The sequence below is a fragment of the Polychytrium aggregatum genome (genome assembly GCF_025602895.1).
Source record: "Polychytrium aggregatum strain JEL109 chromosome Unknown BJ171scaffold_9, whole genome shotgun sequence".
Lineage (NCBI taxonomy): Eukaryota > Fungi > Chytridiomycota > Chytridiomycetes > Polychytriales > Polychytrium > Polychytrium aggregatum.
In genome coordinates this window covers 1,053,043-1,077,005 of record NW_026516211.1, presented here as the reverse complement: position 1 = coordinate 1,077,005, position 23,963 = coordinate 1,053,043, and the positions used below count along the sequence as shown (strand labels likewise).

The following is a 23,963-nucleotide window of genomic DNA, read 5'->3' as shown; positions in this document are numbered from 1 at the left end:
TGAAAGGGTGTGGTTCAGTGAGGTGCAAAGGCAGACAGACTCGGAGCAGAATCGATGATCTCATCACAGCAAAAGCCTCCCACGAAACTCGGGAAGGGGACAAGGGGCACTGTCGCTCTTCCCACAATCTTTGGCGGCAGGCAGGTAGCTCCAGAGGCCGGCGCCACTTACGATTCAGCGCCTCCAGGTCGATCGATTCGGGGATCTTGCCCTTCTCCTTGTGCGATTCGGAGCTGCTGCCGCCGCGCGAGCCAGGCTTGGGGCGAGAGCCAACGGGAGTGGCTGCATTGGCAGTCGTGGCGGTGGTGGTGGTGTCAACGCTTTCATCATCGTAGCTGTCGCTGTAATCCGAGGTTGCATATCCGTGAGACTTGGTGCCGGCCATCTCCACATGACCCCAGCCCTTGGCGGGATGCAGGGGATTGAAGGTTGAGATTTGCTCAGGCCTCATGCGTTGGTGGGACTGGGGGTGCTGGAGTTGCGCCGCCGCGAGATCGTGGTTGAAGGGGGAAGTGGGTCTGGAGTAGGCGGTCGGCTGAGGCGATCCAAAGTGGAGGGCACTCATCATAGCCTCGGTGCCTGCCATGCCGTCGGACTCCATGGGCAGCCGAGGGGCGCTGACAAGGGGAGAGAAGTGGGGTCGATTGGCAGGGTGTCCCGGCGGCATGCTCGGGCTGACGGACCAATTGACCGAGGCAATGACATCGTCGGCAGGGGTCTTGGGTCGGAGCAGAGGGGAGGAGCTCATGTTGCTATGAGGAGCGCTGTAGTTGTACTCCTCGGGAACAGACCGCATATCCAGAAGCTGTGAGTACTGCTCTTCGGCTCCAGGAGCGCTGTGGCGGTCATAGAGGCGGCCGACTGAGCGAGGCTGGGGAGCACGCTGGAGCCGCATCATTTCCTCGTTTTCGCTGATGACGCGGTCTGAGCACAAATACAGGGTGAGGAGGCGATCGTTAGAGGCAAGCGCAAGGTTGGCAGTGCTCGCTCAGGAAAATGCACATGGTCAACAAGATGAACAGCGGCGCCGGGATCAACATGTGCAGCACGATGGGAGCGGTTGGAGAGTCGAGCCAGAGTGCGGATGGGTGCAGCCGGGCGTGCAGGGACAGAAAGGAGATCGGAGATGACTGCAAAGGGCGGTTTCCAAACAGCGGGTGGCGGATGATCCATGGCAGGTGGCGGACGCCGGGGGCACACCAGCAGGTCAAGCGGGGTGTAGGAGAGCAGTGCTGCTGGACAGACAAAAGCAGTGCCCCAGCGCATGTCCCTCTCCCTTGACTGATCCGAGCAACGCAAATAAAGTCGGCCAAAGGAGAGCTGAATCGACCCGGATCTGCATCAGCCATGCCAAGCCATCGATTGCTCACCTGAAAGGGCGATGGCCGGGGCGGCATTGTGTACCGTTGGCGAGGAACTTGCCCCCAGGGGCTGGGTGCCTGGAGGTCCAGCAACCATCGGATCCTTTTGAGCCAGTTGCTGCAGGACGGTCATGAAAAACCGGATCTGGACAGGGGTGGTGTGCTGCAGGAGACTGTAAAGAGCAGTAGTCCGCTCGGGGTCCGTGAGGACACTGAACCACTGCTCGATGGCCTTGAGTTCTTCACGGAAGTGGTCGTCCAGACGAGCCTTGGCCATTTGCTCGAGGGTCCGTTCGTAGTAGCTGAGATCCTCAAACCAACGATCGATTTCTGCAGACCAAACACAGAGCCGGCACATTAGTGCAAGCCACTTGTTAGCGCAGGTTCTGGAAGCTGTGCGTTGGCAGGGGGAGGGTTTGCTGTGGGCCCGGCAGGCATCCTTCCGAGTCAATCGCAGACCCAGCTTGGGATCAAATAGAGCCCCGAGCACGCCGAGTCATCCAACGGGGGCGAAACAAGCAATTGAATGCAGATCGCAAACCGAGACGCCGCTCCACCCCTGAGAGCCGGTCTGACAGGGAGGGGGCGGGGTGGTGGGGTAGGTGGATCGGTGGCCACCGGCCGGTACCTTCAGCCTCGGGCGACTTGTATGCGCCGTTGAGGACCTCGGAGCTTGGGCGGACATTGGGCTTGACAAACTCTCGATTGCTTGCCGAGACGGGGCGGTGAAGCAGGGTCGGAGGAAGATCCGACATGGGCCGTTGCATTGCCATGGTGTCTGCTCGGTGGTGGTGCGTGGAGCCTGCACGGGAGTGCTGTCCGAGTTAGATCTGGGTTGCTCCCAACTCGAGAGCACATCTGGGGCACGACGCAGGGAGAGCCTGGGCTGCAATCTACGGAGGCCCCGGTCGAGGCATCGGATTCAAGGGCAGTCTCCAGGTGACGCAGCGACACCGCCATAGGTCGCCGAGAGAGTGGGAAGCAGCGAACAGATGGAAGAACGACTTACCTGTAGAGTCAGCAGACGAGTCAGAGGGAATCTGCTGGAGAGAAGCAGGCGGGAGGTATATTCAGGACAAACAAGAGACGAAGAGCCGGACGACAGCAGAAACAAAGCCGAGACGGCCTGACAGCGGACTCGATGGGAAGTGGACGGAAGACGGCGACAGGCCGACGAAGACGCCGAGGGGGAGGCCGAGAGATGTCTCCAGAGCGGTTGTGCCGGGCGAAGGCCAAAGAATGGACATTTGGTGATTGACGCCGAGGCGAGAGGCCGTCCGCGGCTCTCGGCGCAACCGCTCCTCGGTCTGCCTTTGGCCAGCCTCGGTTCGCCTTAGCCTACCTTGATCTGCCTTGATCTGCCTTGATCTGCCTTGGTCTTCTCCTGGTCTGCTGCGTCGAAATACGCTGCCGTCCATCGATTTGTCCATCGATTTGTCCATCGGCTCGCCCATCCTCTGCCGGCACATTCGCCTCCATCCTTCTCTCGGCTGGCGGCCTTGGTCCTCTCCCTGGCTCTCGCTTCTCGCTCCGTCGGTCGTGTGTGTGTGCGCGATTGGCTGTCTGTTTTTGGGAGGACGGCGCCGACCAACCGAACCCGGACGAGCCACAAGGGGTGTCCGACCCACAGACGCTGCTGTTTCAGCCAGAGGTGCTGAGTGAAGGTGTCGATGGTGAATGGTGCTGCTGATGCCGACGATGATGATGATAATGCTGGTGTGCTCGTGCCGTATATATCCCAGTGTCGATGCCAGCGTCGATGATCTCCTCGGCTCTCAGGGCCGCCGGCAATGCCCTGCTCTCCTCCCCCCGCAGGCTGTCCATCCGTCCATCCGGCCCATTCCTCCGCGGTTGCAAGAACCCAGTGCGGACCGTCTGTGGTCAGGCTTGGATCGGTGGCTCGCACAGGAGCGATGCGCTCTGGGACCTGGCATCAGGGGGACGCTTGCCGCGTCGCCCAAGGAATCGGGGCCGATGCACGGCCTGTCGAGCGGCAAGACTCCGCTTCACCTATCCTACTCGGCGAATGTAATATACGGGAGGATTCGACGGCCGGTCCAATCGTGAATTGCCGAGGGTCTTGTCGAGGGTCTTGCCGACCCCAGTGCCACTGCTTCCTCGCTGGGCCGTCTCGGCCATCGACAGCCCACGCGCGTTGTCTACCCTTGGTGCAATCGTACACGCCGATCGATCGCCACATCAGCAGCCAGCAAGGGCATCCGGTCTATGTGCGTGCAAATAACCCCCCCCTTCGTCTTGCGGATCCAACGATTAACATCCACGCATCGGGTGCTCTATTTTTTGAAAAGATGGACGGGTGCATCGGCTGCGACATGCGCCTCCTTGCCGCCAACAGTTCCGTGGACGCCCGTGGTGCCAAAGGTGGTCCAGCTGACGAGGTTGTCTGTGGGCTCGATCGAGGGCCACGAGATGCCGTTGGCCTTTTTCAGAGTGATCTCGACCTTGGTCGAAAGCACCTCGAACTTGGATTGCTCCGACAGGATGGGCTAGTAGAACAACTGGCCGTGAGTGCATTGATGGCGGTCACCCGGTATGATACCGGCACTGTCGAGGGACTCGGCAAGCTCCTCCAACGACGGAAGTTGAGCTGAACGCGCTGTTGTGCATAAAGTCGGTCATGACGCTCACCTGCGAGAGCGGGGTGTTCCATCGGAAAACCTTGCCATCCAGGAACTTGACATAGACGCTCAGCTTTGCGCCGCATAGGAGAGATACAAGTTAATGAGGGTGCTGCCAAGACACTCTGCCTCATAAGATCGGTGAGACGGACAGGACCGGCACCGAACGGGAGGGAGGCGAGCAGAGATGTGACTAAATACCTCTTCGGCACCAAAGGTAACCTTGGTGCTGGCCTTGTCGGCCTTTTTCGCAAAGACCGAGATGATGACACTGGTCTGAGTCTGATACCAGTCATGCCGGCAAGCGACGATCTCCTCGGCGGCACCGTCGGTCTGTGGCAGGAAGCGGTTGTGTAAGTAAACGACGGCCGGCAGTGTGTGGGGCATGGCAGCTTGATGACCGGGCATGAGACTGGGCAAGCAGTATGTCCCGGTAGAAAGCCACTCGTTATAGCCAATACTGCTCGGAGGCTCACCTTGGCATCAGTGAAGCGGTGGCGACCACGCTTGCATCCTTCGATCTTCAGGAACTCGTCGAACTCCAGGACCTTGCGGGGACAACATGTCCAGCCCTGCCCGTCCAGATCGTACACCAATGAGCCTCTCTCGATCGGCTCTGAGTCCAACCCACCAGAACATGCCACAGGCGTGGGCCGATCCAGTTGGCCGATCAGCCGGAGAGGACATGATCACGATTGGTCGCGAACTCACCTTGCTGCCCTCGTGGAAGACCGGGGTGCCGCTGTGGAAGACGCATTCGCTGTCGGTGTGCCCGCCCGCTTCGTTGACAAACTTGCATCCGTTGCGCTTGCACTTGGCACCTTTCTCGATCACGGCGTCAGGGGCATCGTTGAGCTCCTCCTCGTTGATCTCGACCTTGGCGACAACGGGCTGGGTCGAAACGACAGCCGGGGCGGAGGACGGGGCTGCGGCGGCTGCGGCGGCCGATCCATAGATCTCGACGCCGTCTTTGACAAGAGTCGCTGCTGGAGCAACAGGGGTGACGGGAGTGCGAGGAGCAGCCTCAACGACGGTCGAGTGGCGGCCCACAGTGCAGCCTGGAATCTGCTCGGATTCGGTGAGATGGCAAACGCACCACATATTGCCAAGGTAAGACTTGGATCTGCACAGACGACACCCAGCCACCCGTCCGCGGTGGCAAGTCGCCGATCCATCGAGATCGGTCCGAGCCAGCGACGAACGAGACCACGCGGACAGGCTGGTCGGCTTTCAGTAGTCCCGCACAGCCGGCTAATTACTTGACGGAGCCACGCGGATCAAGCCGTACCTTCATGAACTCGTCAAAATCGGTGACTTTCTTGGAGCAGCAGGACCATCCCTGAATGAATATACAATCGGGGGTGGAGGGAGTATGGTCAGAGTCGGTCATACTTGTATCAGCTGCTGCGATGATGGTCACACTGCGGGCATTCCGGAATCGGAGCAGCAGTCGTTGGGCCGCTTGCACTTTGTGTGCAAGACTGACAGCAGCAACATATGCAGCAGTCGCTTGTGCCAGGGCAGAGCGTTACCTTGAGACCCTCGTGGAAGACGGGGGCTCCTGGGTGATGTTCGCATGCAGTGTCATGGTTGTCGCTTTCGCTGAAGGACTTTCCACAGCCTAGGGAGACAGGAGCACCGATGAATCCAGTCAGCAGCCAAAGAAAAAGCAGGGTGAGTGGGGGCCCACACCATTGGTGGTCGCCCGAGGGCCGACAGATATTGTATTCGATATATGCTTGACGATTGTGTGCCGCTGAGAACAGAGATGCCGGGCAGACCTGACCGATCGTCGATCTGGCGGGTCTCAACAGCGACCAGGACACAGCATGCAAATCCCGAGCGCCGGGGGGGGGAAAGCAGGTACGCTGCAGGCACAGCGAGCGATTCGCCGATGTGGCTCACCTTTCCGGGTGCAGATCGAGACGGTCATGTCGTTGAGTGTAGCGGCGGGCGTGTTTGACGGTGGGATGGACCAGATCGAGGGCACGATTCGAGCGGGTTCGTGGACGAAGACAGCAGAGCGGCTGGCCGTCGAGGCGCGGCGGCGAAGGAAGAGATGGAGCTGCGAGGACGATCGGCTCCCGACAGCCGTTTTGGTGCGGGTGAAAAGGCGGCCGATATGTGGAGAACGAGCATCGGGCCGCCACACAGCCAGTGGCTGTGCGACACGCCGTGGAAGATTGTGGAAACACCTGGAGCGATCGTGCTGCCAGCTCCAAGGACGATGCAGATGGCCAGGACAACGATGCAGGCTCTCACTACAGATCGCCTGGCCCCAAGCCGAGATGGCTGGTGCAGCGGGACGCGGAGAAGGACAAGCCCTGGACGGATTCTCGACCACCAGCAGCGCCAGCTTCCTGCCCAAGTCCGAGCACACCGGATTTCGTTTGGACCAATCTTTGTTTCGGTCGTCAGAGGAAAGAACAGGACATGGAGCCGAGCTGCAGAAGTGAAGGCAGACCAGGCACAAAGCGGTCATCCTCTCCAGGCCAGGAAGCACGACGACAGACAGAACAGTTGTGGTCATTCTCTGCCCGACCGACACCGCCAGACAACCTCCGAGCGGAAAAGGCTGCCCAAAACAAGGGGAAAGGAAGGACAGACACAAAAACGAAAGAAAAAAAAATGTGATAAAGGCGATTATGGAGGCGGGAGGTGAGGTGAGGCGAGGCAAGTCGAGGGGGGGGGAACAGCGTAGCATACGAGAGAGAGAAATAAAGAAAAGAAAGAAAGAAAAAACAAATGCGAATATCCACATTGAAACAAAATTTCCCTCGAGTTCTCAAAGCAGGTATTCATGTTTCAAAGCCCGGATGAGCAGCGCCGTTCTTGGATTTGGAAAAATCAAGCTGAATGGCGCAGAGGGAGGATATTGGAAAAGTGGCGTTCGGCAGTCGGATCGGAGGGGAGAGTCGGCGGCGGCGGCGGCGGGGAGGACGGTCGGAAGGAGCTGTAGCGGATACATTCAGAGAGGACTGTATATGAAGGAAAAGGCGGAGTGGGACATAGGTTGGAGTCGGAACTGGTAGAGGCTATTACATCAGATCCTTTTTCTTCTTTTGGGGTTTGCGAGGTGGAGTAACAGGTCGTCCGCCGCCAGCCATGGCACCGGCGCCACCGTAGTTGTACTTGATCTTCTTTTCAGCAGGCTTCAAAATCTGAGATGAGCCAGAAGCACGTGGCATCAGGGATGGTGAACATATGGTGAACATATGGTGAACATATGGTGAACATATGGTGAATATATGGCCAAAATGGTCAGCAATGGCACCAAAGGGTAGAGGCGCCGCCGCACTGGAGGGGCCTGTCCGGCACTTGGCTGTGTCCAAGGACACATTGCCTAGTTGCTGCTGGGTACACTGCCAGAGGGCACATGCCACGGCAATGGCTTTTGCAGTGGAACCAGCAGTAGCGGTGGTGGTGGTGGTGCGAGTGGCCACAGGCAGACACAAACCTGGAATGAGCACATCAACGTCTCGTCTACACTCATCATGGCACCGGCGTTGTCGAATTCGCCACAGTAATTGGGGGCCGAGAACAGCGTGACAAGCTGTCGCTTGGCAAAGAACTCGTATCCGTCCTCGACGACCTGGTGCGCTCGGCAGATCAGATCCAGATCGTGCTTCTGCAGGAATCGAGTTACAACATCGGTTCCGAATGTGAAGGAGACACCTCGGTCGTTTTCACTCCATCCGGTGATTTCTTTGTCGGGGTCCGACCAAAGGAGATCACATAGCAGACCTGTGAGCCAGACCACAGCCGCAGAGTCAGTACACAGGCTCGTCCGACGATAGGACCCAAATCAGCGAACGGTGTTGGGGACCCAGTCGGATTGGCCCACACAACACCGCGACCAGCTCCATGGCACGCCTGCCGATGGCGACAAATGAAAATAACAAAACACGGCCGTTTGGACACGGCGCATGGCGCGCGGCACACGGCATACCAGTATCAGGGACATCCGTAGGCCTCATCACACGTCGAATTTGCTCCATGCTTTGGAGATCGGGTGAGAGACCGCCGTGCATGGTCAAAATCTTCTCATCGATGATGGCGGCAATCGGGAGGCAGTTGAAACAGTCCGTGAAGGTCTTCCACAGCTTGATGTTGTATCTTCGCTTGCCTGCGAGGCGCAAGAGAATACGGGCGAGTCAGTCGCCCGTGGACGAGAGATATACGCCGGCTGTTCCCGGAAATATGGCGATCGTTACGAACAGAGTGGTCCGCTTACACTCATCGTAGAAGCCATAGATACGATTGATGCTAGCGCATTCGTGATTTCCTCGGAGGATGAAAAAGTTTTCGGGATATTTGATTTTGTATGCAAGCAGAAGGCAGATGGTCTCGAGCGATTGCTTTCCACGATCGACGTAGTCGCCCAAGAAGAGATAGTTTGCTTCCGGAGGGAATCCGCCGTATTCAAAGAGTCTCAAAAGATCGTAGTATTGTCCGTGAATGTCGCCTGCGACAGAGGAGACCGCGTTATTCGCCTGTGGCAGGTTCGGAAAGCCCATCGGCGCTAGGGTCCTCGCGATCCCAACAGCTCCGCGACGGAGACATACCACAGATTTTGATGGGAGCTTCCAGCTCTAGTAGAATCGGCTGGGACAGAAAGATATCCCTCGATTTTGTGCAAAGAAATCTGATTTCGTGCTCGGCGAGCTGTACTTGCTTGCCAGGACGGCTTCCTCGAACTATCGCGGGAGGAGGACGTGGCCCGCAGTCAGTGAGCGTCCTGTTCCAAGGCCGCCATTTTCTCTTGGAGAGGCTGTGTTCACGGCATAGTCCGAGGCAGCCATAGGGACGGGAGAGTCGCGACCCGCTGCTGATAGGGCGCAGCCCCGGACACACCAGCCTCAACCACATGCAGATGGGCCTCCAGCCATCTCTGCACAGAGAACAGCATGGGGTCTGTGAGGAAAAAATAGACTGTTGCGCGAAATAAAGCAAAGGGCTCTACCTTCGAGCAGACGCTCAATGATCGAGTCGAGGTCGATGTCGGTTGGTATGTCGGCCATTGTTGAGGGGGGGGGCTGTGGCGAGACTGCCGAGTTACGAATGATGCAGGCGTTAGCGGCAGCAAGCAGCACGCCAAGCGGCAACCGGTGCAAAGACGAATCTGCATGCGCCGAGGAAGCAGTGGGGCAGAGTCTTTTGTAGCTGCACTCCAAATGTGTGGGTGTTGGCAAGGGCAAAGGCCCTCGAGCCACCAGGGAGGCGCATCCCAAGTCCGGACGAGGGTGAGCCAGAGCCCGTCCTGCTCTCATTAGCTGCCACCTCCGTGATGGAGACGGCCTCGAGGCTCGGTCTGTCGTCCGCCGGGAACAGCACGGTCTGGCCAAACCACCTACATTCAGAGATTTATGCAGAATAGGCGACGGAACCGAGACGTGTATCCCAATGCTCTATCACTTTGCGGTTCAAGGCCGTGGCGAGATGGAAATAGGGGGGAGGTCTCGCTTCTCTATCCAAGACAACGAGCAGCCAAGTGTCCGTTCAACAGTCCACGGTCCAGAATCGTCGGCAGTCGAGCCAGGGCGATTTCAAGGGGATGGAGGCAGATGGCGGCAAAAGGGAAAGCGCAAGTCCAAAGCAAAATCCACAGACAGCTCAGTCAGACGGGGAGCTGCAGCGATGATGAATAGACGGACGGACGGACGGACGGACGGACGGACGGATGGATGGGCGGATGGATGGATGGATGGGCGGATGGATGGATGGATGGATGGATGGACGGGCGGATGGACGCGGCGGCAGGCACGGCTCTGATAGATTCAGCGGATGCCGTTGGACGGGGGGTAATCCGCGAAGCCCCTTGGGTTTGCGATTCTCTCCGGGGGGCCTGGCCTGGCCTGGCCTGGTCTGGTGGGGGGGCCTTGCTTGCTCGCCAGCACACACACACACACAGCACCACACAATCAGGGCGCCAGCGGGCATGTGCGCGTGCGGCCGTGTTTGGCTGGCCACGCGTCCGGACTGCCACACAGCGGCTGGTCTGGCCCAGCCACAGCCCGGCCAGCCAGCGCACCAGCAGCACCAGGAAACACCCATCGAGCACAATGCGGGTGTCGGCGATGCGGGAACGGGAGGGATGTGGGTCTCTATTCGGCCAGAGCTCGGATCTATGCGTCACTAATGCATCCCCTCGATGCGGCCCTCTGTCCAGCATCCAGTCGGTGGCATTGACCCACCAGAAGGCGACGCATCCTGCCAACCTGGATCAGCGGTGCATTTGCTTGCCATAGAGCTGGGTGACCAGCTGCCAATCTTGTTGATCGGCTCCGGGGATCGTCTGGAGCTCCAGGCGGCTCACAAACGCCCACACCGGGACCAATTCATCGCATATGCAGGCTCTGTCCGGCAGCATTCAGCTCGCATCCACCAGCTCCTGGCTCTTCGGGCCCAGCCCAGCATCCTCCAGATCGGCGGCCCAGACGGCAGCGGCAATGGTGTTGGTGAATACGAAGAACCACGACAGCACCGGGATGCTGCCGGTGACGATGCTCCACACGCCAAAAGCGACGTACCGGGCCTTGTGGCTCTGAACATATTCGACGCCCTCTTGGAAGGTACAGCCCTTCAGATCAAAGTAGTGGAGGTGCAGAGACCAGGCCGCGAGATATCCATTGACACCATAGAAAACTACTTGACCGGCGATCGGGATCAGGTTCACGGGCAGCGTCAGAGCCACCACAAAGCCGTTGACGGCCTGTTGAATGCGCTTCGATGCTTCTCGATGGCGGAACCGCAGATAAACTTGACGATGCGAAGTGACTCTTGAATCAACGAGATCACCATGTCCTCGCAAGCGCAGGACGTCGTCAAAGAGCCGATCGAGCGTCAGCGGCAGGACGATATAAGACCAGACAAGAACAAACGCCGCCGACTCGAATATCGTCAGCAGCACGGCAATGAGCCAGCACGCCCTGAGTGAGTGCGACATCCGATTGTGGGGCGCATGGAGCGAGAGAGAGGGCCGGTTAGTGGCAAGTAACGCAGCTGGTCAGCAGCGACACCGGGCAGAGGGCATGATGTCGATGCACCCCCAGCCGCCAGGTGTCGGCTCCATGTGTTTCAAGGTCGTTGGCCAACGAGCGAGCCAGCCAGCAAGTCCCGCAAGGCCAAGCGCTGCACTCTTGTGATCTGGGCGGACGCACCATGTTTGAGAGATGGCACGTTCGAGAGCAGCAGCCTGCGCTGGCATGGCCAGTGTGAACAGCAGGATGGTGGCCAGCAGCGAGACAAAGCATGTCGTTGACACCCGAACGAGAAAGTTCCTCCACAGTTTGGGGTGTTCGATCAGGAAGCGGACGCCCTCGAGTGGATACACCCGCAACGTCCGGGGCTGTGTGGGTTCGTCAAGCGACGGCATGACGGGAGAAGGATAGAGACGATGCAGGCAGATGGAAGGCAGGGCTGAACGGGAGGAAACAGGCAGACAAACGTGTTTGCTGTGGCTGTCTCGGATCGGGTCACCAGCGGGAGAAGTCGGCGATTCACTTCTTGGAATGATTTACAGGCGATCCGAGAAAAAGCGGGACACCCTGGTTATTGACTATTGATCAAATATCTGTTACCCAATACCATCGCGTGCTGGCCATGACCATTCGCCAGTGTGTCCAAGAGCACCATTCGCCGCTGGCACTCCGAGAACAGTGTGCAGGTCGATTGTGGAGACCGGAGAGCGACCGGTGGTGTTCACTCGGAGGCTGCCCAAAGTGATTTGATTTATTTCTTATGGCATAGTTGGACGCATGCCATCACAGACTACGCTGACATATGGGAGCATGCCCGTTGTTTCTTGGAACGAGTATATGTGAAATGCAGAGTTGACGCCGCCATAGAGATGGCGACACGGATTATCATATGAATGCAGGGGTGTGAAGCCGCTGGCCTCAGAACAGAACTCCATAGTCCTGGTAGTCGTCGTTGCTCCAGCTGTTGCCGCACTCTCGGCTCATTAGCTGCCGGGAAAAATGAAAATGGGTAGCCAGGTACCAACGTCAGCATTGGGCAACGGCAGTGCAGATGACCAATAGTCGATGTCAATGTCGAGGCCGTTGCCAGCAATGACCCCATCCGCCGCACAAGGCAACCAGCCTGGCGCTCGCCGACCAGTGCGGATCGAGAAACAACTCACCAGATTCCTCTCGAAATCCGCATAGGCCGAGTAGTCCTTCGTTGTCAAGTCGGCACCGAGACACAGAGTCAGCTCCTCCATCAGGTCGTCGTCCTCGCCGATGTAGTCGCCTTCGTCCATATCGTCGTCAGAGACCTCCCACCAGTTGTGCGAGTCGGGTATGGCGGCATGGGTACCGGGCAGTTGGTCAAGCGGCATGCTTTCCATCCACTGCATCTGGGCGACAAACCGAGCGCCTTCTTCGTCGACAGCCCGCTGAAGATCCCGGAAAGCCTCCTCGCGCAGACGGGCAAGGCTTTCTGTGTCGTGAGAAGCCAGCTGAACCGTGCCAGAGTGCTGCAGCCATCGGGTCGCCGATGGTGGGTGAGCCGGATAATAGGGCCCAAGGGCTTGGGCCGAGCAGGCCTGGTCGAGAAGAGGCGATCGAGCCTGTGCGGCGGACTGGGAGGCAGCCCACGGGGATATCGACTGCCGCAATCGGGACAGGAATGGAGAGGGCGGAGCGACACAAGAACGGAGGGATAGATGTGAGCATCTCGGTTAGTGAGTTGCTTGCAAATTACCCCACGAATGTGTGCGGCAAAGTCCACCAGCCGATGGATGTGTCTGCCAGCAAGTCTCTGCAGCCACAGCAAGCGCCCCCCGGCAACGCAGCGTTCTCAAGCGCCGACCAAGAACCAACAAGACGCAGCCCGGAGCCAGTTGCCATGCCACACCTCCCACTTACAATCACAACGTCGTCATAGTCCTGCTGGGGCCAGACTGAGCTGGCCTCCAACGGAGAGCTGACGAGCATATCGGATGTGTTGTAGGCCATGGCGAAAATGGGGGAGAATGTACAGCAAGATGTGCGTGTGTTTGCGTGCGATGGATGCAAGTGGGCCGCAACTTGGGAGCAGCTTGGTGCAGAGGCGTGATCGCCGGACAGAGCGAAAGGAGATGGGAGAAGCCCGGCCAAAAGCGGACGGATAGATATGCCTGGCGGCAGAGTCTAGGGTTTTCAGATGTAATTTACAGAGCGAAAGACGGAATCCACAGAGCCGGGAAACCAGAGGGAGAAGGAGCGACTGGGCTCAGCAGCTTGACCGCAGAGCGCAGGATATAGACAGCGAGCCAGCGTTTGGCAGCAGGAGCGGGAGTGGCTATGTACAGCGAGGGGTGGAGACGATCGTATCGGATGGCTCAAGGCTGCCGCGGCAGCATGATGGGAGCTGGGTGGATGGGATGGAGCAGAGCAGAGCGAAGCGGTCTCAACCGGGAAACAACCACCACCGGCCGGTGTTTGAGCCTCGCTGCCCTGCAAAAAAAGACGCAGCAGTCCCAGGCAAGGCGCTGAGTGGTCCGCCTGGCGACACAGAGAGCCGAGCCTGCGGCGAGAGCGCAGCGGGAGCACAGACACAGCGGCGACGCAGACTCGGGTGGCGCCACGCCCTCTTCTCGGCGCGCCGAGCGAGAAGATCACAGCCGTCCTGGTTTCCATGTTGCTTCCAGGGCCGCAGCAGCTGCCAGCTGGGCCGCCCGGATGCTCCTGATGCATCGACCGAGTCGCCGGGAAGCCTCACATGCACCCGCTCGCATTGCACCCAATACGACATGGGTGTTTCTCATCTTGCAGCACCCGCTCGTTCCCGATGCCAGACACCAGATGCCAGATACAGATACCAGACGCCAGCTGCCTCGACCACATCCACACCCCATCCGCACCCATCCCCATCGGTGCCCGCAGCGCATCGAATCTGCATCTCCAGGGCCTCCTCTGCCCTCTCCACCCCCCCAGCCGCCGGCGCCAGGCTGTGCCGATAGCCTTGATACCAGCCGCACACGTGACGTGACTCGACAAACATCAGCCAATCCCTGGAAGCAAGCCAGGCCCGGCAGTTGAAAAGCCTTGCGGCTTGCCAACACCCGATCTCCTCCATCCGCCTCGACTCCTGCATTTGCCTTTCGTCCCTGCCATCCTGGGTCAAACCGCGACGACACTCGCTGCTCCTCCGTCCCCGCCTCCATCTCCTCCTCCCGAGCCCCCGCAGCCCGATCGAGAACCCTCCGCCATCATGGTTCAACGCACTCACCCCGACTACATCGTGGGTACGTTTCCGCTGGGCCGCCTCTGCTGTCGAGGTTGAAGCCGGTGTCCGTCCATGCCTCGCCGCCAGCCACCCATGTCCACGCAATAACGACGGCGTATATCCGCTCGCTCGACTCGGGCCCATCCAACAGAGTCGAAGGATCACCCCCTTCGAACCAAGGTCGTTTGCACCATCGGCCCTGGTAAGTTTCGCGTCGATCGCCTGTTGCCCGTCCGCAGGCCCACCCACAGACCCATCCGAATCTGCCGTAGCGACTCAATGCCGGTATCGTCAGGGTCGTTCGATGGCGCTGTTTACGTACGGGTGCGCCATATTCGCTCGGATCATGTTTCTCGCTGATGTTCCTTCCAATATCCGCCGCGATGGCCACGATCCAGCCTCCTCGGACAAGGAATCCCTGAAGACCCTGATCAACGCCGGCATGAATGTGGCCCGTCTGAACCTGAGCCACTCGACTCACGAGTTTGTCAGCGAGGTGATCACCAGCATCCGCGAGTGTCTCCAGGAGTCCAACAGCACTGCTCAAGTCGCCATCTGGGTCGACACCAACGGCCCCAAAGTTCGGTCAGTAGACGAATGCCCCATGTGTACCAGCATCTGCCCGCACCCTGGCGTATGTCCGAGCGACCAAGCCATGGGCTTCTATCCCCAGCATCCGGCTGGCTATATGTTGTTGCCGACTTCCTTCCGTAGCCGGAATCCTTATCAACTCTGTCTTTATATCTGCAGAAGTGGCCGCCTCGTCAACTCCCAGCCTGTCTACCTGGAGGTCGGACAAGAGTTCTGGATCCGCAACGATGTTGACCTGATCGGTGACAGCACCCAGGTATCCGCCCGTCCGAGTTTATGCAGCTTCCTTGTGTCTCTTGATCTCGATCTTGGCCGGGGTGCCAGCGAACTATCGGCTGATCCGCCAACTTGATATCGCGCGGGTGGCTGTAGGTTGGCTGCTCCTATACCAAGAAGCACGTCGAGGTTGGCGAGACCCTCTACATCGACGATGGAATCCTGAGCTTCAAGGTTGTCGGACGTACCGACGACTCGCTCAAGACCGTCGTCCTGAACTCTGGTACGTCTAGCCTTGATGAGCGTGATGTTGCAATGCAAGGAGGATTCGTGGGGAGGTTCAGTGGCTGATATTACTTTCTGGTGTGCCCCGCCAGGCTATCTTGGTGAGAACAAGGTAAGGCGGGACGTGGTCAATTCTACGAGAGCAACAGCAATCGCTACGTGTGCGCCGGGTACCGCTCGATACCCTTGATAACAGCGAGGACGTGCGTCCATTGCAGGGCATCAACATTCCCAAGCGCGTTGTCGAGGATCTCCCTGCCCTCAGCGAGAAGGACCGCACCGACATCAACTTTGCTCTCCAGAACAATGTTGATTTCATCTCCGTCTCATGCATCCGCTCCGTCGAGGATGTTGAAGAGGCTCGGTAAGCGTCTCGTCGGTTAGACCTGCGATTGGTGTGCTTCGCTGCGCATGTTTACACCACTGGGCGACTCTACCAGAGCAAGCGTTGATCAGTATGGCTGTAACTGGGTCGCACCCGTGCGTTTCTCTCTCTCCTTCCCGCTCGCAGTATTCTTCTGGGCAACAGCAAAGTCAAGCTGCTGGCCAAGATCGAAAACGAGCGCGGTATGCAGAGCTACAAACAGATCCTGAACTTTGCCGACGGTATCGTCATCGATCGTGGCTATCTCGGATGCGAGGTCGGCATCGAGATCGTCACCACGAGCCAGAAGGAAATGATTGACTATGTAAGTTTATTTGCCCGGTTGCGGTGTGTTCCTCGGGCTGCTGCGGACCTGCTCTTGGAAAGGCGCCACGGAATGCAAGGATGTCTCCGAACTTTACTGACGGCTGATCAAACAGGCCAACACCGCCGGCAAGGTCGTGCTCGTGGCCAACCAGATGCTCGAGTCCATGCGCACCAGCCCCCGTCCTACCCGGTAAGTACAGCTTCGCGTCTATGCACTGTATTGCATCTCCATGCCATGGCGATGGTCTAACCAGCGATTCATCGGACATGCAGATCCGAAGCTGCCGATGTGGTATGTTGTTTGGGTGCGAATAGTGTCTGGAACGCGATGTCATGCTGGGAACGCGAAGCCATACCATGCCGGCAAAGTGATTGCACCGGAGATGGGCGGGCAGATGAGTCAGCAGCATCCTCATGTAAACAATGGCGACGGCACTTTTCTCTACAACACCAGGCCAATGCCGTCATCGATGGCGCCGATGGATTGGTTCTGTCCGGCGAAACTGCCGTTGGTGAGTGTCGCAACTCTGTGGCCTGGCCGGAAGCGATCCACACTTCCCCGATGCGCTAATCAAGATATAACATACAGGCGACTACCCCGAGGCGTGCGTCAAGATCATGCGCCGCATTGCCGCTGAGGCCGAGAAGGTCCCCAACTACGCCGAGTATCAGGTCAAGATGATGCGACGCATCCCCAAGCCCATCGGCGTTTCCGAAAGTATTGCCTCGTCTGCGGTTCTGTGCTCGCGTCAGGTCAATGCGTCTTTGATCATCTGCACCACCGAATACGGTGGCACCGCAAAGCTGGTTGCCAAGTATCGCCCCGACATCCCCATTGTCGCTGCCACGCACATCGCGGTGACGGCTCGCCAGCTGGGCCTCAGCTTTGGCGTCGTGCCCTTCTACCATTCTGGATCACCCGTATGTTGAGCGCACGCGATCGGAGAGGATATATGCTCGTCGCAGTGGGCTCGATGCGTTCTAGTCGCTGTCTCGACCCGTCAGGCGCTGGCGACTGCCATCTTGGTTGTAACCGTGGTTGTTACCGTGATCGCCATCGTGGTTGGTATCGTGGTTGGTATCGTAGTCCTGACGCTTTGTATCTCGCTCCGCTATTCCCAGGACTCGCTCATTCCGGAGACTCTGCGTATGTGATCCTCTTACTTGCTCGTCTTGGTGGCGCGGGGTGGTGTCTCGGGACGGGCGACGACAAAGCGTGGCGACATGTGGGATACGCATCGCAGCGGCCGTCTCACCAGAGCTGTGTATTTTTCAGGCTACGCCGTCGAGATTGGTCTGTGCCAGCCCGGGCAGATTGCCGTCATCACTTCCGGACAGGTAAGACGAAGGGCCACGGCACCTGTCGTGGGAGCTGTCCGGCGAGATGGCTCTGTGGGAAACTACGCATGATCCGATGGTGCAGGACTTGTGTGTGTGGCGAGAGAGCGGGCGCGGAACATGAATACGCATGACGACAACGGTGTGCAACACGGGCACTTCCGGCGAGTGGCAAAATGCCGAGGCAACCAGCTTCCACGTTACGCCATACTCGCCATCTCTTGCGTCGCAATTCGTCACCGAACGACCGGGCCCATTGCTCATCACTTTCACTTGCCATCTCTTCCCCACGCCACTGAATCGGCTTCCGTGACTTCCAGAGCGTCGGTTTCCTCGAGGGCACCACCACTAAAATGCAGGTTGTCGAGGTTCCCAGCCTCTGAGCAGGAGGCCACCTTCTGAGCAGAAGCCACTTGAGCAGAGGCCACCGCCCTTGCTGACGGCTGCGTGCGATACTGTCCTGTATTCCCACCGCACGAACTCAATACACAGCAGGGCCGTCCCAGGCACCGCTGCTTGGTGGGTCTGCGTCTCTCACCGAGGACCGTCCCTCTCTCATCTGCATCGCCAAGCGACCTCGCTGGACTGCTTGTTCCTCGAACAGCACGGTCACCCGCATCGCCTCATCGCCCCGTGATGGGCGTATCGCTCGGTGCTCGGGCCGGCTTTCCTCTTGGCCGGACACGCCGCCAAGGAGTTGCGCCATGAGACCCGGCCGTTGGCTCATGTGTCTCGCATGGACAGCGCCGTCCTCGACGAATATCTTGTCCGAACTGTCGTCAGCTGAGCGCCCGATGTGTTTGGCAAAGCCGCTGATCCAACAGAAGACAAACATGTCCCTATTTTTGGAACAAGGTGTGCTGTTGCCTGATCCCGGCCTGCTTGCGCAGGACAGAGGGCAGGGCAGATTGCGAGGCCATCTCGCCCCCAAACCTTGCATCAGCACCGCAAATATATGCCGCATCCTTCGGTAGCAGCCCCCTCCCGAAGGACGCTTCCTTTCTCGCACTGCCTCTGGCCTTGCACATCCACCCCCCGACTCGCACGGAGCACTTGGCCTTCCTGACCGCCTTCCATCGCCTTCTCTTTCTTCGGTGCGTGTCTCCATATTTGGACTGCTCCTGCCCGATTTCAATCTCCGTCGCTGGTTTGTCGTCGTCTGCGTCGTCGGCCGCGCTTACAAATTGTCTACGATCCCACAGACGAACCACTCTCGCCAGGCGGATCGAACAGCTCGATCCCTCCCCCGAATCCCACGCCCAGCGACCCGCTTCATCGCCGGCCCCGTCCGCGACCTCTTTCTTCCTGCATCTCTCTCGCCCCGCATTCTGCCATCCAAGCATCCCGTGGTCCCAGTCCGTCCTCCAAGGGTCCATCCTCTCTCTCACAAGTTCGCACACTATCCCGTCTTCCAGACCCCAGCTCGCCAGCATCACCTCTCGCTCGCTCGCTCGCCATGAACCAGAACTCGGCTGCGTTTTGGTCTCTCGACGCCTCTGGGCTGGTGCAAAAATCCAAAAAGCCCCACTTTGTTGCAGAGCGGTTTGAATCCCACGGCCTGAAGAGCCAAGCGGTCTTCAAGACGTCCACCCCCGCCTCTCGGCGCAATGCATTCTTGGAGGCCCGTCGCTTGAAGCTGGCCCGGCGATACTCGTACATCCGCGACACCCTCGCCCAGCACCACCACCGCCTCCGCACCAAGAGCATGATGCGAGGCATCCATTTGAATGAGTCCATCGCCCACGCCGAGCAGAACCGCCAGACTCTGATTGAGGAGCAGGTCCGCAAGAGCCGGGAGGCTGTCACGCATGCTCGCAAGGTCGCCGAGCTCCAGGCTCTCCGGCGCGCCATCCAGGCCGAGCTGCTCTGCAAGTCTCTGGAGGACCGTCTGTACATTACCCCCGGCCTCTCGCAGCGTCTCAAGTGCATTCCGCGCTCTCGATTCGTTGAGAGTGGCGGCCAACGCCCCGAATACGAGTCCGTGCGTCTCGTTGCTGCAACCGCCATCCAGCGCAAATGGAGGGCAGCCAAGCTCGCTGCCCCGATCGCTCGTCTGCTCGAGTCGGACCTGGAGCTCTACCAGGTCATGCGCCTCGCCTTTGACGACGTCGTCAAGCTCATCCAGGCTGATCCGCTCATCAAGACCGTTGAGGAGCTGTTTGCTCGTCTCCGGGCCATGACCCGAGACCGCTCCCACCACGATCGCCCCGAGTGGAAATCACCGGCACGCATCTTCCTGAGCTCCTACATGATTGCTGCCCATCCGAAGGCCACCATGCCGAATGTCGGTCACGAGGAAAAGGTAGGAGTTGCTTTCGTGTGCTGATTTGTGCCTCCAAGCAGCCGGCCGCTGGCTCTGGGCAACTGGTTGCTGTCCGGATGGCCATGTTGTCGATCATGGCCGGCCTGGGTGATGGCGGCGACAAATCGCGTGCCGGACCTGTTTCGTCTCCCGGGATCGACCAGTTCACAATCTCACGCACCCCTAAATCCCCTCCTCCCAAACACTCTCCATCTATTGCCCTGTGCCCTTCCTCGATCTGGCCGCTCATCATCATCCTGCACGGCTCGGATATTGCTGTGTCCATGTCGATGTCTGTCTCTCGGATGGCCATCTCGGCGCCGTCGGCTCGCAGGCCCTCAGCAAAGCAGCCGAGACCATGATCCAGTCCTTCGAAAACTGGACTCGTGGGTACTCGACGCCCAAGGGATATGAACTCGCCCTGCAGTTCAGCGACGCATGGACGTCCTACTTTGCCTCGTTCCAGAAGTGGAAAGCCGAAGACACCCGCAAGATGATCGACGGCATGGTCGCTCACTGGATTGAGTTGGAGCGCCTCTGGCTCTCTGTGCGAGACCAGCCCCACGCTGACGTTGAGTGGAAGCCCAAGCTCGAGAGGCAGCAGAGGCAAATCCAGTCCCGCCTCGCCAAATTCGGCAAGCGAGCGCTGCAGAAGCTGCATGCCCAGCAAGAGAGGATCCAGAACGAAGTCCTCGGCACATCCGATGCGGTCGACGACCCTTCGTCGCACTCGGCATCCAGCCCCATTCCTGTTCCTGGGGCGGCTCAGACCAACCAGGGCCCAACGGCAAGCGACCCCAGCCCTGACGGCCGTCGCGGCCGTGCCCTCCCGAAGCTGTCGACCTCGCCCCAGCGATTCCCGTCGTTGACTTCGACGGATCGCTCTGACTCGGTTCAAACTTCCCGTAGCTCCTCGAGCCAATCTCCAAGCCGGTCGCCCACCAGATCGCGGAGCCCAGCAAAATCGGTCGAGTCCGCCCCAACGGGATCGTTGACAGGCCTACCTGCCGCCAACCCGCCGCGCTACCTGCCCACTCCCACGGGCGACATCCCCAAGCTCCAGAATGTCGTACCAGGGTTTTCCAACGAGCTTACGAACGAGCAGCTGGCGCACGAGTTGATTCTCGATCCAAACTTCAGCCTGAAGCCGCCGCCGCGCTCTGCCCTCGAGGAGCAGGTCCGTACCATTGCCAAGAAGGCCTTCTTCGACGGGGCACGCCGTGAATTCCAAAGAGGCCAGTTCTCGGAGTATTTGCCTGCATTTATTGCAGACATCAAGCAGGTGAGCAGCCCATCCCCTTGCTGTGGGTGCTACGTGGACAAGGCGGCAAGCGGGCTTGAGAGTCGACGCAGCAGAGCGAGCGTCGATGTCGACTGCAGAACTGGCACTAGTAAGCCAAATGCCGCGGACGTCCGGAGACGCCAGAGCTCTCAGCCCGCCTTTCTAACGCACCACCTCGCCGCCATGTCCTTGCCCTTTGCCTAAACAGCAACTGCTGGCGATGGTCAGCTCAGGCGGCCGCATAGCGCAGGAGATCAACGAAGCCCTCGATGGCGATCTGATCCAGCAACAGATCAACAACAACGTCTTCGACATTCCGCGATGCATCCACTACATTACCGCAAAGATGATCTCGCTGTGTGCGCCTATCCGCGATGCACCCATTCGCCAGATCGAGGGCATGACTGACCTGGCCGCAGTCTTTGAAAAGATCATGGACATCTTGGAAGACATGAAAGTGGATCTGGCCAACTACCGTCTGCAGGCCCTGCGTCCTCACCTCAAGGCCCAGGCCGTGTCCTACGAGCAGCTCAAGTTTGAGCAGGCCCTGCATGCCGGGTCGTTTACCCTCGAAAAGACCACGGCATGGCTCGAGACAGCATATAGGAATCTCGCCCAAATCTCGGCGGCTCGCAACCCCGAGAACATCGACGCTCCCGAAAACAAGATACGCTTCGAGGATGTCTTCCACGATGCCATGCTCAGCATCGTCTTCAATGCCACCGCTGCCGTTTCTATGAAGTCTGTTCCAGAAACCCTCCAACTCGACGCTGCTCGGCTCTATGCTTACCAGAACGAAGCCCAGGCCCTGACGATCGTGGCGGCTCTGGTCATGCTGGCAAAGAACATTGTCACCGAGCTCAGGCGAGATGTCGCCGCTGTCTCCAAGCTGAAGGAGGTGCTCTTTGTCCTGCTGCGAGATCCAGAAACAACGATCGAGCACCTGTGGGTGCAGATCGTCGCAACTCTCGATTCGGTCTTTGCCAAGCAGTCCGCCGCCCAGAGCCCCAAGACAGGACGCCCTCCAACACTCTCGAGCTCGACCGGGTCCCCCGTCGCGGCCCTGTCACCCAAGACACTGACACCGGAGCAGAAGCAGCTCATCCAGCAAATGGTCGAGAAGACGCTGTCTTACAAGGACCCGGTGTACACCCTGCTCAGCCGCCGGGTGCAGTCGATTGCTCGCGCTCAATTGACGGGTGGTGTTTTCAAGCGAGACTCCCTGGCAAGCCACGGTTTGGATATCGTCCAGACCGAGCTCGAGGAGCTGGTCACCAAGTTTGTGCTGCTCACGAAGCACACCAAGGAAGTCCATGCAAAGTACTACGACGACATCTTGAGAAAGATCTCGGCCGAGCAGAGCCCCAGCGGATCCGCCTGAGAGTGCCCGAGGATGAGTCCGGCTCTGGCGCCAAGGCCCTTGCTTCCAAGTGATGCAGGTGTGGATTCGGCAGCCCATATCGGCGATACTCGGGGGCTGTCAGTGTCGGCGTCATGTCGGTTCCGGAGACAGGACAGCTTGCGATTTGCCTTCCAGCACGCTATCTATTAGGCACACTCTACTATTTATCATGCACCCTGTAGTTGAATCAAGTTTTGCTGGTGGTTGAGTCGATTTGAAGAACCCAGGAAATGTGCGGTGATTTTGAGATGAGTTTTGATTCCGTTCACATTCACATTCACATTCACATTCACATTCACATTCACATTCACATTCACATTCGATTTTCAATTTCCAAACAATATATTCCAACAAAATCAAAACCAATATCAATTGCGATGCCCTCGCGTGAGAATCTGGGCTAATCATCAGCGAAGGGAGTGGAGTGGCTATGTTCAAGGCTTGAGGGTGGCCCTGACTCGGAGGCGGACGTAGTCGACAACCCACTTGCCGTTCTTGTCGCAGAGAACCGGTCTGAGCTGCTCGACGACCTCGTGTCGGATCTGCGCCGCCTCGGCCTCGGAAAAGGGCTTGAGGAAAGGCGCGCCAAAGGTATCGACCCAGCCACCGACATCAGTGGGGAGATCTGTCTGGCGCGGGAACAGGCCGATAGATTCGACCTCAAAGCCGTTGCGCTCGAGAATGGTCTTGTACTCGTCGGCGCTGTGACATCGTGAATGGATGGATGTGAATGTGAGCACGAAGGCCAGAGCCGAGAGTGGATGGATGGTATGGATGGGATGGGATGTACGTCGACGACACTCACGTTGGGAAGAACCAGGGCGAGAGTTCGACGCCGTCCTTGCCTCGGCGACCGACCGCCGCAATCAAGGCCGAGTGGATGGTGGCGACATTCAGATGTCCACCAAACTCGGCGACGAAGCGGCCGCCAGGTCTGAGAAGCTGACGGACGCCGCGAACGACGGCTTCAGGATCTTGCTTCATCCAGTGGATGGCTGTGGAAAGGGCGTGTGGCAGATGAGGCGGCAGAATGGCGGTGAGCGAGATGAGTCTGAGAGGGACAAGGGACTCGAATCGCACATGCCTGATGCCGTGGGAACCACCACGATGCACACCAGACACTGCATGGCAAGGATGTGGTGTGGCGGATATATCCCTCGGCAAGACCATCGCACACCAAGGATACCACCGAGTGCATGAGTGCATGAGTGCATGAGTGCATGAGTGCATGAGTGCAGGGGTGCAGGGGTGCAGGGGTGCAGGGGTGCATGCCCATACCTGCGTTGCTGAAGACAGCATCATAAGGGCCCTTGTAGCTGTCGCCGATGTCCTCCTCGAGCCTCTGGCCGTCAACAACATCGTATCGGAGGCGGCTCTCGTCGATGCCGGCGGCTGCAGCCTTGGCCCTGGCAGCCTCGATCATGGCCGGACTCGAGTCGGTGCCGACGACCCGAGCGCCAAAGCGGGTGACGAGCTCCTGGGTCAGGACGCCGTCGCCGCAGCCAAGGTCAAAGATGCGCTCGTCCTGCTTGGGGTCCAGGAGAGTGACGATGTTGCTGGTCAAGACGGGGACAAAGGCGGCGTGGGTCGAGTAGTGGCTGGGAGACCAAAAGTCGGACTGTTGGGCAGACATGGGTGGCGAGA

General features: G+C 58.9%; 9 protein-coding genes across 9 annotated transcripts; 3 read left to right on the top strand and 6 right to left on the bottom strand.

Annotated features, from left to right (window-relative positions):
* Positions 1–1,449: 1,449 nt before the first annotated feature.
* BJ171DRAFT_413927 (uncharacterized protein) lies at positions 1,450–1,638 on the bottom strand (the record flags this gene model as incomplete). Its single annotated transcript, XM_053107309.1, has 1 exon — positions 1,450–1,638. A coding segment is annotated over one exon (189 nt), but the record flags the coding sequence as incomplete, so codon positions are not given.
* A 1,934-nt stretch (positions 1,639–3,572) lies between these two features.
* On the bottom strand, positions 3,573–6,080 carry BJ171DRAFT_495693 (HSP20-like chaperone). The gene is made up of 8 exons (XM_053110164.1): positions 5,906–6,080; positions 5,533–5,621; positions 5,289–5,339; positions 4,712–5,065; positions 4,477–4,572; positions 4,202–4,333; positions 4,011–4,073; positions 3,573–3,868 (listed from the first exon to the last, which is right to left on the bottom strand). The coding sequence occupies exons 1-8, from the start codon at positions 5,931–5,933 to the stop codon at positions 3,656–3,658; spliced, it is 1,026 nt and encodes a 341-aa protein (XP_052969200.1). The 5' UTR covers positions 5,934–6,080; the 3' UTR covers positions 3,573–3,655.
* Positions 6,081–7,038: 958 nt separating this feature from the next.
* On the bottom strand, positions 7,039–9,021 carry BJ171DRAFT_421264 (protein phosphatase type 1; the record flags this gene model as incomplete). Its single annotated transcript, XM_053107477.1, has 6 exons — positions 7,039–7,161; positions 7,458–7,744; positions 7,950–8,126; positions 8,235–8,465; positions 8,566–8,697; positions 8,964–9,021. 6 exons carry the CDS (start codon positions 9,019–9,021, stop codon positions 7,039–7,041), a joined length of 1,008 nt encoding a protein of 335 aa, XP_052969199.1.
* Positions 9,022–9,344: 323 nt separating this feature from the next.
* Positions 9,345–9,839, top strand: BJ171DRAFT_312261 (uncharacterized protein). Its single transcript, XM_053107109.1, has one exon. The coding sequence runs from the start codon at positions 9,404–9,406 to the stop codon at positions 9,770–9,772; it is 369 nt and encodes a 122-aa protein (XP_052969198.1). The 5' UTR covers positions 9,345–9,403; the 3' UTR covers positions 9,773–9,839.
* Positions 9,840–10,078: 239 nt separating this feature from the next.
* BJ171DRAFT_495689 (uncharacterized protein) lies at positions 10,079–11,418 on the bottom strand. Its single transcript, XM_053110163.1, has 2 exons — positions 11,161–11,418; positions 10,079–10,929 (listed from the first exon to the last, which is right to left on the bottom strand). Exons 1-2 carry the CDS (start codon positions 11,373–11,375, stop codon positions 10,371–10,373), a joined length of 774 nt encoding a protein of 257 aa, XP_052969197.1. The 5' UTR covers positions 11,376–11,418; the 3' UTR covers positions 10,079–10,370.
* Positions 11,419–11,673: 255 nt separating this feature from the next.
* On the bottom strand, positions 11,674–13,435 carry BJ171DRAFT_495688 (uncharacterized protein). The gene is made up of 3 exons (XM_053110162.1): positions 12,871–13,435; positions 12,144–12,611; positions 11,674–11,967 (listed from the first exon to the last, which is right to left on the bottom strand). The coding sequence occupies exons 1-3, from the start codon at positions 12,958–12,960 to the stop codon at positions 11,899–11,901; spliced, it is 627 nt and encodes a 208-aa protein (XP_052969196.1). The 5' UTR covers positions 12,961–13,435; the 3' UTR covers positions 11,674–11,898.
* Positions 13,436–14,047: 612 nt separating this feature from the next.
* Positions 14,048–17,891, top strand: BJ171DRAFT_495686 (pyruvate kinase). Its single transcript, XM_053110161.1, has 15 exons — positions 14,048–14,231; positions 14,364–14,414; positions 14,611–14,797; positions 14,963–15,059; positions 15,176–15,302; positions 15,397–15,416; positions 15,523–15,668; positions 15,816–15,993; positions 16,109–16,185; positions 16,269–16,287; positions 16,450–16,507; positions 16,585–16,916; positions 17,118–17,142; positions 17,272–17,333; positions 17,654–17,891. The coding sequence occupies exons 1-15, from the start codon at positions 14,198–14,200 to the stop codon at positions 17,714–17,716; spliced, it is 1,476 nt and encodes a 491-aa protein (XP_052969195.1). The 5' UTR covers positions 14,048–14,197; the 3' UTR covers positions 17,717–17,891.
* Positions 17,892–18,479: 588 nt separating this feature from the next.
* Positions 18,480–22,636, top strand: BJ171DRAFT_495685 (T-complex protein 11-domain-containing protein). Its single transcript, XM_053110160.1, has 3 exons — positions 18,480–19,635; positions 19,970–20,917; positions 21,126–22,636. Exons 1-3 carry the CDS (start codon positions 18,790–18,792, stop codon positions 22,296–22,298), a joined length of 2,967 nt encoding a protein of 988 aa, XP_052969194.1. The 5' UTR covers positions 18,480–18,789; the 3' UTR covers positions 22,299–22,636.
* Positions 22,637–22,753: 117 nt separating this feature from the next.
* On the bottom strand, positions 22,754–23,952 carry BJ171DRAFT_558153 (S-adenosyl-L-methionine-dependent methyltransferase; the record flags this gene model as incomplete). The annotated part of the gene is made up of 3 exons (XM_053113135.1): positions 22,754–23,021; positions 23,125–23,314; positions 23,598–23,952. 3 exons carry the CDS (start codon positions 23,950–23,952, stop codon positions 22,754–22,756), a joined length of 813 nt encoding a protein of 270 aa, XP_052969193.1.
* Between the last annotated feature and the right edge of the window lie 11 nt (positions 23,953–23,963).

Excerpts from the sequence above, each read along its gene's own strand:
- BJ171DRAFT_312261 (XM_053107109.1), top strand. The coding sequence starts at position 9,404 with ATGCTCTATCACTTTGCGGTTCAAGGCCGTGGCGAGATGGAAATAGGG.
- BJ171DRAFT_495685 (XM_053110160.1), top strand. The coding sequence starts at position 18,790 with ATGAACCAGAACTCGGCTGCGTTTTGGTCTCTCGACGCCTCTGGGCTG. Across the intron at positions 19,636-19,969 it reads ATGTCGGTCACGAGGAAAAG|GCCCTCAGCAAAGCAGCCGA; the intron begins GTAGGAGTTGCT and ends GTCGGCTCGCAG. Across the intron at positions 20,918-21,125 it reads TTATTGCAGACATCAAGCAG|CAACTGCTGGCGATGGTCAG; the intron begins GTGAGCAGCCCA and ends TTGCCTAAACAG.
- BJ171DRAFT_495688 (XM_053110162.1), bottom strand. The coding sequence starts at position 12,960 with ATGGCCTACAACACATCCGATATGCTCGTCAGCTCTCCGTTGGAGGCC. Across the intron at positions 12,612-12,870 it reads ACTATGACGACGTTGTGATT|TCGATATCCCCGTGGGCTGC; the intron begins GTAAGTGGGAGG and ends CGATTGCGGCAG. Across the intron at positions 11,968-12,143 it reads CGGATTTCGAGAGGAATCTG|CTAATGAGCCGAGAGTGCGG; the intron begins GTGAGTTGTTTC and ends TTTTCCCGGCAG.
- BJ171DRAFT_495689 (XM_053110163.1), bottom strand. The coding sequence starts at position 11,375 with ATGCCGTCGCTTGACGAACCCACACAGCCCCGGACGTTGCGGGTGTAT. Across the intron at positions 10,930-11,160 it reads CGTGCCATCTCTCAAACATG|GGCGTGCTGGCTCATTGCCG; the intron begins GTGCGTCCGCCC and ends GCACTCACTCAG.
- BJ171DRAFT_495693 (XM_053110164.1), bottom strand. The coding sequence starts at position 5,933 with ATGACCGTCTCGATCTGCACCCGGAAAG. Across the intron at positions 5,066-5,288 it reads ATTTTGACGAGTTCATGAAG|ATTCCAGGCTGCACTGTGGG; the intron begins GTACGGCTTGAT and ends GAATCCGAGCAG. Across the intron at positions 3,869-4,010 it reads GGAACACCCCGCTCTCGCAG|CCCATCCTGTCGGAGCAATC; the intron begins GTGAGCGTCATG and ends TTGTTCTACTAG.
- BJ171DRAFT_495686 (XM_053110161.1), top strand. The coding sequence starts at position 14,198 with ATGGTTCAACGCACTCACCCCGACTACATCGTGG. Across the intron at positions 14,798-14,962 it reads ACCAACGGCCCCAAAGTTCG|AAGTGGCCGCCTCGTCAACT; the intron begins GTCAGTAGACGA and ends TTATATCTGCAG. Across the intron at positions 17,334-17,653 it reads CCGTCATCACTTCCGGACAG|AGCGTCGGTTTCCTCGAGGG; the intron begins GTAAGACGAAGG and ends CGTGACTTCCAG.